The following is a 12176-nucleotide window of genomic DNA, read 5'->3' on the forward strand; positions in this document are numbered from 1 at the left end:
AAATAGTGATGCCGCCAAAGTAAGAAAGATTGGATATTTTTGGAAGACATATTCTGACAAACACAGAGACAAAATATTGTCTCACATTTATAAGATGTAGATGGAATCTAAACATATTTCTGTATTTCAGATCACATACTGTGTAGCCCAATTTCACCTAGGATTTGGTAGTTTTATGATAATTGTTTTCATGCCAGACAGCCACTAAAGTACTGCATTCTTGCATACCTAGCATATTTATCCACACCAGTGTGTAGGGTTTGATTTGATGAATATATTTAACAGGCAGGATTACAGAATCTTCTTGAAGCAGTCCAAGATAAAAGAAGAGGCCTTCTTGTTCAAAATATAGTTTTCCCTCTTTAGCATAAGGGAGCCCTTGTTTATCAAAATAGCAATGAAAGTAAAATTGTTTACATTTTCAACATCAACATACATCATTTATGACAAAAAAGTCAAGAAAGAACTTCTCAATCATTGTCAATCATATATGCTAAAATATACATAAACTAAAGCATACGGTGTGAACAGTATTACATGCAAACCGAACACAAGGTTACCAACATAAACAAAAAAACACAAATCATTATAAATCACTCATAGACCTATTTACACATCTTATAAAGCTCCTAGAAGGAGGGTAACCATAGAAACCCTTCAGACTAAGCTCAGCATTTTAAAGTTTGCATTTATTTTAAAATGCTGCAAATTATGTTCCTGTTTCATAAAATTCTTGGGTGTTCTTTTTTTTTTTTAATTTTAGAGCCCCAGATTGTTTCCTTTGTTTCCTACCCATTGCTCAAAATGACTTTTCCATCTCAATTACTGATAATTTGCCTTTTAAAAATTGTATTTAAGCAAAAAGATAACAGTCTGCTATGGGGGGGAAATCAATATGTTTTAGTTTTGCAAATTAATATTGCTACTGTAAAATGGAACACAAAATGATACACACGTAAACCAACACTCTGATTTTAGTGTTTTATTACAAATGGGTTTTAGGACAGAGACTTTTTTTAAAATTCAGACTTGTAAAAAGAAAAAGAGAGGAGAAATAGTATTTTCAGTTTATGATTTCCCCTGACAATTACAATTTACAGGGTGGCTTAATATCTAATACTATTATTAGTACTAAATGTTTTTTAATTTACTTCATAATTTAAATTAGAGGAATATTTGTAGTTCACTGGCTGCTACACTTAAGATGTAACGTTCAGTGCATATTTCATTATGCAGATGAGCAATGGATGTTGCCCAACATGATTTAAATGGGTCAACAGTATTTTCCTATTCACATTCATCATTCAGACAGCTAAAAGAAAAAAAGTATTGAAAACTAAACTAGAAGATGTTTTTAAAAATCACTCACACCTACCACTAGCTAATTTATTATCCACATCTCTAAAAGGCATGATAATTGTGTGGCCAATATTAAGAATTAGAAAAGAGGGCATTTGCGTTCATACTGAAGAAACCAAATTTCCACTTAGATCAGGGAGGCATACACACATATGGAAGTCCATTAACTTTTCAAAGGCCACTTACATCAGTAGCAAACTTAGCATAGAAGATAGTAGGAGGCAGAGTTAATCTGGTAAGAATTCAGACTGTAGTCAGAACTCCCATTGCAATAAATGGAATCAGTTCAGAGTTATTTATTACCAATTGTTCACAGAATGCATCAAGGCCGCAGGCTCTGTTCTCAAACTAAGTGGCCATTGCACGTAAGGCCAATTTTTATACGCAGCAAATTGTCAGGAAAATTGTAATTTGTAAATTAAGAAGTATTGCTGTGCAAAGGTGAAGCTCTTCTGGCCGAGTGTGAGGAGGGGCACAGACAAATACAAAAACAGACTAGAAAGCAAGGAAGAATTAAATGAAAAATATTCAGTGCTGGTTCATACACACCATTTCAGCCTTTGGTTGCTGCTGCCTGTAACTCAGCAATGGTTGTTGGACTACTACTCCTATAGGCCCCAGCCAGCATGGCCAATGATCAAGGATGATGGGAACTGTAGTCCAACAATATTTCTGCACCATGTTGCTCACCCATGCTCTAAACCAAGCACAGGAAACCTATTGCGCCCAAGGAATCTTATCCATGTTAAATTGTTCAATGGACCACGCCAATAACATACGGATCCCCTTTTGTTCACAGCCACATAAGCATCTACACATTACAACCTCACTGTCTTGTAGTATGATTTTTAATGGACTGGATCTAGAGTTCCTGTGAGCAAAACTCTGCTCAAGGGATGCTCCCAGTGGAGGGAGTGGAGGAGGCTGTTATAGCAGATTCCTCCCTCATGGTGCCCCCTGAAAAGCTGTTGTGGAGGGTTGGGGCAGTGTAGGAGGTGACACAGAGGGAATCAGTAAGAATTGCCTCTTCACCCGCTCCCTCCAGCAGGAGCCTCTGTTGGACCTCAGTGCCTTTCACAAATGAAAGGAGCCTTTCGCTTTTGGGAAGGACACTCTGGATCCAACTCATTTATGTATTTTATGTGTACCTTGCTCATCCTCCTAATCGCTCAGAAACCACTCTCAGGGCATATACTTACACAGTATGTACTGTTATCTGCACAGTGGCTTCCAAACATAGGAGCAAAAGGAAGCTGCCTTATGCCAGGTCACGACTATTTCTCCATCTAACCTTGTGAAGTCTACTTGACTGGCAGCAGCTCACAGATGTCTTTCACAGCACCTACTAACTGCTCCTTAAGAATGTAAGAAAAGCCCTGCTGGATCAGACCAAAGAACTATCTAGTGCACTCTCCTTTTTCCCCACAGTGGTGACCTTGGGAAGCCCATCAGGACATGAGTGTAATAGCCCTTTCCTGCCGTTGCTGTGTAGTGACTGCTTTTCAGATGCATGCAACTGCTGAACCTGGAGATAGTATAAATTGAGGGGGGGGGTTGGCCTGGTGGGCCAGATCTTTATCTCCCCACCCTGTGGGCCAATATTGACAGATGGGTGGGAACACTCACCTATCAATCATCTGACATCATAATAATGTATTGTGATTTGACAGGCGGGTTGTCCTGCCCACCTGTCAAAAATTGATCCATGGCAGTGGGGGGGGGGGAGATAGTGATCAAGTAGGACTGAACTCCCCACGCATCAGCTGATGCACTGGTAGTACAGTCTTGCTTTCTGCAGGGTTTGGGTACACCAGCAAGCACCACACAGGGAACTTGCTCGCGGACCCAAACCAAACACGATTGAACTCTCCACATATCAGCTAATGCGTGGGAAGTTCAATCCTGCTCTCTGCAGAGGTGAAGTGCGCAAACAGCCGATTCAGCCACACCTCTACCTGCCTAACACCTGACTTCACATATGAACTCACATGTGGGGTAGAGGGCACGATTTGGGGAAAACTGCTTAGCAGTCAAATGGCAGGCCAAATGGGGAGGACTGGAAGGCCAAATTTGGCCCACAGGCCAAAGGTTCCCCATCTCTGGTATAAACCATCATTACTGATTCTTCTAACTGGAGATGCTGGGTCTAAAACTGGGACCTTCTGTATGCAAAACGTGTCACTCTACCACTGAGCTACAGTCCCTCCCCATAGTAACTGCAGCCAAATAGTTGTACCATCTGAACAGCTCTCTGTATGCTTTTCTCTGCATTGGGGGGGCACAGGAGAGAAATGTGAACACTCTACCTTGTGAAGTACAACACAAACATTCTGCTATGAGCACATGGGTCTCACCTATATTTTTCCTACTCTGAAGCAGCCCTGAAACTCCACACAGAGTCATAAAAAGTAAATTGTATCAAATCACTGGGTGTAATGGTATGGAATGATCACATTTGATCGCAACCCCTGCTAGGTTAACTGGTGATGAAGTAGCCATTGAAAGAGACTCACCTGGCTATAAATGAGACAGAAATAGAAGGCCTTACATGTACACGAACACAGGATAGATTTGGAAGATAGATTGAACAAGACAGCTAACCCTGAGAAGCTACCATGGAATATTATTCCTAGGAAGAGGTGATGGGAGAGTCCCGATTCTCATTATGTTTGTAGTGTCTTAAATTCATACAGAAGACCAGTCAAACTAATCCAAGCTTTGTCAAGAACATCACCCCCTCGGAAGCACTTCACCATGTTGGCTAGCAGGGCAAGCAGGTCACTTTAGCCCTGGAGTGGGCAACCTGTAGCTCTCCAGATGCTGTTGCAGTAGAGATCTCATAATCCCTTACCCATGACCAAGCTGGCTGGGGCTGATGGGAGTTGGAAGTCCAACAACATCTGGAGGTCCACAGGTTGCCCAGCTTTCCTTCAACCCACACAGAATGACAGTGGTTGTGAAACCTGCTTAGTAGCAGGGACGCATAGAAGATTACAACTCAGAAGTGGATTTCTTTTTCCTCTGGAGTTACTTAGAACAAAAAGCCAAAAATCTAAGGGATAAATGTTTGCTACACCAATACATTGCCTGGAGTGCATTGGAAAAATACAGAACAGACACACAATCAGAAGCAAGAGGCAGTTATGTCCAAATAATAATGTAGCAGCCCATTTAATTAAGCATTTTCCTGATCACACAGGAAAAAATTTTTTAAGTGTCTTCAGGTGACCAAATGCAGCCCTGCCACCAAGACAGTAGATATGTAGCAACCACACAGTGCCCACCTGTTTCTTCAGCCCCTCTCTCTTCCTTCAAAGAGAAAAGGCCTAGACTGGGGTTGTCACAGCATATTGCTATTTTCACAGCAGGGAAACACAGCAGTCCATTAGAGCCAGGCTCACTCCCCAACCCCACCTCAACTCTATTCACAGAGAGCAGAGCTTGGAAGATTACTTTTAAAAAGTAATAAATTACAGTTACAATTACTTGGCCAAAAAAATAGTCATTACCGTTACAATTGCAATTGCTCTGAAAGTAACTGATTACTTTACTTTTTCTCAAAGGTAATCACTACAATTACATTTCAGTTACTTTTTTAAAAAAACTCCTACAAGGTGCTGGCCTTGGCTGCTGCACATCTAAGAAGCCTAAAACAATATTAAAAATAAACACACACACACAGGGGGTAGTAGAATAAAAAAAATTATCCATAAGATTAACATAATGGCATAACAGAATCTCACATCCCCCCAAGCAATGAAGGTACCCCAACTCTTGAAATCAAATTTTACACTTGAAATGCTTTTATAATATGTTTCTGTTATGTCTCAAAAGAACAAGATGCTCAAAGAGCATGTCAGACAAGGAATGTCTTTTTACAGTCATTACATTGCCACCAGTACTGAACAGGCGTTCTACTGCGGCGCTTGAAGGCATGCCTGTGTTGTGCTGCAAAAAACACCGCAGCACACGTGGAAAGCCATGGAGTGATGACACTTCCCTGCTGGGAGACCTCAGGTACCTCACCAGTTCCTCCTCAGCAGTGTCCACTGCTGACTTCTTGCCCTGGGGCAGAAAGTTAAAGAAGTCATCTTCTAAGTCATCTCCTTCCTGGTCTTTATCTGAAGACTGATCACTGTCCTCATTAAGTACACCCATCTTTATTTCAGCTTTCAACAAGGCTTCCATTGTGTATCTAAGAAAGAGAGAGGATATGTTAACACATATATGTTAGGAAACCATCATCTGCTCTTCATTTCCTGATGCTTGTCATGTCCCCTGGTTCAGGGTCCAGCCTGAGCCTGTGGATGATGACATGGAAGGTAGGAAGGTGACCAAGTCACCACACTCATGGGGCAGCACAGCAGACCCTTAAGGATTACCTGCAGCAACCCAAGGTTGTGATGAGGAGCCCCAGGAAGAAAAGGCCCAGCCCCTGCCTACCACCTTAAGCCCTCTGATGCCTCCCTTGAGACAACATTTCCCTTGGAGTAATCCACCCAAAGGGCTTCCCTAATGTTCTTACTTGTTGGTATGGGTGGTGGCCTGACACGATTCCAGCCAATCTAGTTTGAAGCGAGGGTGTAGGCAGGCTGCCAGAAGAAGCCTCTTGTCCTCCCAGATAGCTGCAAACCGCTTTCTTAGGACTTCGCGCACACCTCTCAGCAGCTGAAAACAGTATGTGTACCTCTCAGGTTTGTTTTCCAGTCCTTCTAACTTGCGGTCCAAATTGCAGAGCGTTGGTAGCAAATACCCCATGAACATGCCGTTCTCCCATTGCAGGATATCTAGGGACTGGGCTAGTGGCTCCATAATCTCTGTGTATTCCTGTACCACTTCAATCTCAGCAGCTGTGATCCTGGACAAGGAGCAGTGGTCCATTATGACATGCACTTTTAGTGGCACAGTTGACAGGAGCTCATGTAGTTGCTTCAATGCATCAAAGGTGGAATTCCACCTGGTCTTATTCGGTACCTTCAGATACACACCACATTGCGCACGGATATACTCAGCAATCTGTGCTGACTGGTTCTGCTTGGACCACAACTTGCTGCACTTTCCCATCAAGGAACGAAACTGTTTCTTGAAAGGACCAAGAAGACTACTTTTGGAGGAGTCAGAAAGCATGGCCTCTATGTCTTGTGTTGCCACAAGGTTGAGGGTGTGGCTAGCACATCTCTGGTGTGGTGGTAAAACAAAATCCTCTCCTGAGTCTGCAGCTTCTTCCTCTGCCTCAGGTCCTGTGTCCAGGATCTCACAGATAGGCACAAACTCCACCTCAGCCTCCTCCTCCTCCTGGTTATCACCATCATCGTTACTGGTGCCTGCAGCTTCCACTGGTTCTTTGGCCATGAAAACTCTGAACGCTTTCACAAAGTTGGAGCCATTGTCTGTAGTAGTGCACATAACTTTGTTGTGGATCCTGTACTGCACATGTACATCATGCAGTGCTTTTGAAAGGACATCGTATGTATGGCGCCCCTTCAGACGCTTACAAGCCAAGGCCCCGACCTCACGTTTCAGGGTAGTTGGGTTGATCCAGTGGGCTGTTACCCCAAAGTAACTCTTCTTGCCATTGGTCCAACAATCTGCAGTGGTTGCTATATATGCCACAGCACCCATTCGGTTTGCAAGAGTTTCTCTCATGTGGCATGCTCTCTTCTCAATTCTGTCTCTCAGAGTCTTGGCACATATGATGGTGAGATCTTTGGGGAGTCCAATGCGAACCAGATTAATGAATGATGGTTTATCCACAGTCTGAAGTGGTAATGTCTCCTCTACAATGAAATCAATGATTCTCCTGTCGAGATTGCTCTGGGTGACAGGCTCCCTGCCAGATCCCCACCTCTCAAGGATTGTCTGCTGCTGCTTCAGCATTTTGGGAGGAGGGGTGTCATGCATTGGTTCAGGAAGGCCACGTCTCCTTGCCTTTATTGCTTCTTCAATTGCTCTCAGCTTCTCAGGGTGTGCCCTCTGAGGAAGAAGAACAAAGCATGAATCCAAGAAAAAATGGAAGACGAACTTCACAATTTAAACATAAATAGACAATGGACACTCTTTGAGGACCAGCATGACAAAGGCTTACCTCAAAATGTTTCTTCACATTGGATGAGGAGGAAACAGCTGATCTCAGATTTTTGATCCTTGGAAGGCAGTAATTGCATCGGACAACAACATTTTTCCCACTCTGGCTCACAAATGTACAAGCTTTCTCAAAGCCAAACCATGGTACTTGCTGTTCTGCAGATGTGGCTGTGGGCAACTGGCACTGCTTCATGCCCTCCTCCTCCTCGTGCACAGGGCCTCCTTTCTGAACCTCACTTTCTAGTTTTGCCTCCTCAGGATCAACAAGCTGTGACTCAAGTGGCCGCACTAACTGACTGCTGCTCTCAGCAGCAAAACCTGCAACAGGCATCTCTGTAATAAACAAGAGATAATGCTCCTATATGGGTGAACTTCAGCTGTGATGTGCCCCCATCTCTTCCCCATGCTGCAAGATCCCCCAGTCAGAGTGGAAGTAAGCAGGTCGATAGCACAATTGAAAGAGATCCTATTTGCATCATTTTTGCTCACTGAATAACCCTGCCTGGGCCAGTCTAACCTACTATCTCACAGGGTTGTTGTGAGAACAAAATGAGACTAGGGTTCAAATCCCCACATAGCCATGAAGCTCACTGGGTGACCTTGGGCCAGTCACTGCCTCTCAGCCTCATGAAAACCCTATTCATAGGGTCACCATAAGTTGGAATCAACTTGAAGGCGGTACATATATTTTTTATTTTGAATATGATGATTATGATAATAAATATGCAGCATTTCAAATTAATTCTGTATGAGAAGCATTCCATGCCAAGCTTGGAAAACCAAGGATGAGGTATAAAATGTAGACAAAAATACTTTTGACAAAATGCCGTTTATCTTTTATATCTATATCTATAATTAGCAATACAGCTGAATGATGTATGTAAAGTATTTTTTCTTTCCCTTTTCTTTTTTATTAATATTTTAGTACTACTGCTAAAGTTCTGATGAAAGAATAAAGCATTCATTAGCCAAATTCAAATGATTAGAACACATCACATAAATTCCACTGAAGTTGGAGTTTTTGCCATAGAAAATGAAAAAAACATATAACCTATGATAGCCCAATAGACAATCAGAACTAATATAAAACCCTATTGCTTCTCATTTGCAAATCTTGCAAGATCTAAGGTAACTCTAGATCATGTGAGTTCAGGTGATGCATGTTATGTACATTTGTATAGATATTAGCAGAGATTGTCAACAGTCTATCTCTCTCTGGGACTGGGAATCTCTCTCTTTCTCACAGAACATGAGTTTGAGAGCTGGGGGACTGAGAGGAGGAGCTGCAAGGACCCTACTTCTCACCTCATCTCTGCCAAGAACAAAAAAAATCAGCCTTAAGCCATTTATTATACGCCTAATGATTTTTTATTATTATTATTATTACTGAGACAGTTTTTGTCCCACATACAATTCAGTCTTGTGATTAAACAGGACAAAAATACAAATAAAAAGAAAGATGGAGTTCAAATAAATATACAATAAAAAGCTAGCCGGCATTTTAAAAGGCAGGAGTGCTCTGTCTGGATAAATACAGCACACAGGTATGCATGGGAACAAGGGGGAGAGTTCAAAAAGGAGGGGGAAGGAAGAGAAGTAGGCCAGAGCTTGGAAAAGTTACTTTTTTGAACTACAGCTCCCATCAGCCTAATCCAGTGGCCATGTTGCCTAGGGCTGATGGGAGTTGTAGTTCAAAAAAGTAACTTTTCCAAGCTCTGGCCTACTTCTCTTCCTTCCCCCCCTTTTTGAACTCTCCCCCTTGTTCCCATGCATACCTAGGCAAGGAGAGGCAGTGGGGGGAGCAGAACGGGCTGCGGGGGGTGGGGGGGCAAAAATGCCACGGGGGGCGGAAGGGGCCACGGGGACACACACACACACACACACAAATCATCATCACTCACCTCCACAGCTCTTTGCCATTCTGCTGCTGCCTTCTCCGTTGTCCTTGCCCTGGCTTTTTCCTCCGGCGTCCATTTTTTCCTCTCAGATGCTAGCAGGCCCTGCCTATTCACCTCTTTCCTCGTGACTCCTAACACAGATCACGAGGGAAGAGACAGTCTGCGCAGAGGTCCAATCAGTGTGAGGCACATGTCTTGTGTTAACCAATCACAGCCAGGAGCTGACTCCCCCTTGTTCCCGCCCCCAAGTAACGTCCAACCTAACGTGGAAACGTTAAAGTTGCAGCTGAAAAGTAGGGAAATTACTAGTCATTCCGTTACTTGCCAAATGTAATGGAATTACCCACTTGTTATTTAAAATGGTAACTAATTACAAGTAACTCGTTAAAAATAATGAGTTACTTCCAAGCTCTGACAGAGAGAGAAACCCTCCTGACAGGCGATGGTCCACCCTTCCCTGGTTCAAGGCCAGAAGGCAGAGTGGGCGACACACAAGAGCTGTCACCTTAACACTGAGCTAACTCTGACGGTGGCAGAGCATTGACAAGGCCCACTGCTCGTCCCGGTTCCCTTTGGGAGAAGACTGTGCTGCAGAGGAAAAATAATGGAAGGAAGAGAGCTCAGGCAACCTGAACAGGGGACAGGAGAAAATCCCTGAAATGACTACTTATAAAGTTACCGCAATAAATGCCCAAAGGCAACCATTGCTACTTGGGCTGGAAACTGCATGGGTTTTCAGAGTAAGTTTTCTTGACATATGTTATTGCCAGATGCAGTGACTGAAAAAGCAAGATGGTGAAAGACCTGCACGGTATTTGTGCTGCAATACATTGAGACACCTATAGAAAGTGGCTTGGATAAAGTCAGCAGCTTCGATCTTTTCAATCAGCAGGTAGGCAATTAATCATCTCTTCAGCTGGCTTCTCTGGGGACCCTGTTCTGTGACCCTTTTCTGTTCAAACAGGTGTATGGAAAATGGAGGGAAGCCCTTGGGTCCACAACATCATCAGCATGCATTTGATATGCAGTACTACATTCCCTTTCTCGCCCTCCCTCTCTCCCTCCCTCCCTTGAATCAAACTCTCTTCTTTGTTGGAAACAGACTAGGGTTGCATGACAGAGAATCCATTACCACTCAATTCAAACAATATGAAACTAATTTTGGTACACAGGAAGAAATAAATGGAAAACAGTCACAGGGGTAGCCTGTTCATGCAACATAAAGTGCTTTGTCAACGAGGCTGGCAATCAACATGGGTTTCTAGGCTTGTTGCTGCTTGTGGTGTCTCTCAGGAGGTTTGCATCTGCTGTTTTGCACATTATTTGAGGCAGAATGTATCATGTATAGTTTTCACAGTTGCTGTTGTCCTGTGTCTTGTCCCAATTAACACCCCACTTCTGAGAACTAGCCCGGAATTAAGCCCTCTTCATGTTTTACTCATGCAAATAGAGAAAACGAGTAGAGAGGGGCTACATTCCTTGCCCCACCTCTATGGCTTCCCTTGCACAGCTACATCTTTGGGCGGAGGGTTTCCCTGTATTGTGGGATCTTAAGCAATCAAAGCCCCAGGATCCAAGAAAGCCTGCATGAGAAAAGGAAAACATGCAAAGCGTTCCCCACATCAGATGGCCATGTTAACTAGGCTGATAGTGAAGGCAGGGCCAAAAGTACAGCCCTGCATCCCTTCTCTTCTTGCTTTGCCTTTTCACTCAAGCAAAGCAGAAAGAGGGCTTTAGACAGATACATGGGGGATAACCAGTGGCTATTATCTGGGTGCCTACTCCGAGGGAAGCTCAGAGAATGGCAACAAGGGAGAGGACCTTCTCAGTGGTGCCCCCCAAATTATGGAATGATCTTTCTGATAAGGTGCGCCTGGCGCCAACACTGTTATCTTTTCAGCACCAGGTCAAGACTTTCCTCTTCTCCCAGGCATTTTTTAACAGCATTTGAATAACTTGCCTATCGGTTTTTATGGTTTAATTTGGTATGGTTTAAATTTGTATACTTGTTTTTAATATTTTTAATTGTTGTAAACCGCCCAGAGAGCTTCGGCTATGAGGCGGTATATAAATGCAATAAATAAATAAATATTACCCATGATTGCTCAATGGAACCTCCATGTTCAAAGACAGCATACCATCCTCTGGAATACCATACACTGGAGACAAACAACAAGAGAAGATCATCACCTGTGTGATGGGTTATGGGTGATGGGTTATGGCTTATAGGTTCCCAGAATCCGACTGGCCACTTTTTGGATACACAACGGCCACCTGCCCCAACTGTGAGGTCATATAGAGCTGCCAGTGGACAACTGGAACCCTTAAAATGCAGTATGGGCAGGACAGCCTCCTGGATTGGCTGTGTGTGGTGCTTTGAAGTACTGGCTTCAGGACTTCAAAGCGCCAATCACCAGATGTCACTATGACATCACATGACTGACAGGTGAGCAACCCCTCTACCTGTCAAATTTGGCCCATGAAGCTAGATCCTAGTAAGGATCTTGCTCACGGAGCCAAAAAGGTTCCCCACTCCCACTGCAGCGTCTCTGGTGTTGGGAGGGTGGCTTCAAGGCTCTTCTCCATCACAGTGGCCTCTAAAAAGCCTCAAAAGTTCCATCCATTGTTCCAGAACTCTTGATGATCGTCCAGGTGCTTTTTGGCAAACAATATTCTATGGACAGATGAGTCGAAGATGGAACTTTTTGGGCAACATGGGCCCCGTTATGTCTGGCAAAAAAACCCCCACTGCATTCCACATGAAGAACCTCATACCAATGGTCAAGCATGGTGGTGGCAGTGTCATAGTTTGGGGATGCTTTGTTGCATCAGGAC

The 12176-nt window shown here is 43.6% G+C and overlaps 1 protein-coding gene across 4 annotated transcripts in view; it reads right to left on the reverse strand.

Annotated features, from left to right (window-relative positions):
- METAP1D (methionyl aminopeptidase type 1D, mitochondrial) overlaps window positions 1–12176 on the reverse strand; it is a 107832-nt gene that overhangs the window by 73526 nt on the left and 22130 nt on the right. Inside the window, exon 1 of one of the 4 annotated variants that reach the window (XM_061608492.1) lies at window positions 11437–11476. The exons of the other annotated variants lie outside the window; for them this stretch is intronic. Within the exon in view, the coding sequence (XP_061464476.1) occupies window positions 11437–11440 (4 nt within the window). The 5' untranslated portion in view covers window positions 11441–11476. Of the gene's footprint in view, window positions 1–11436; window positions 11477–12176 lie in introns of those variants that run through there. 4 annotated transcript variants of the gene reach the window in all.

Source organism: Rhineura floridana, chromosome 2 (genome assembly GCF_030035675.1).
Source record: "Rhineura floridana isolate rRhiFlo1 chromosome 2, rRhiFlo1.hap2, whole genome shotgun sequence".
NCBI classification, from domain to species: Eukaryota; Metazoa; Chordata; class Lepidosauria; order Squamata; family Rhineuridae; genus Rhineura; species Rhineura floridana.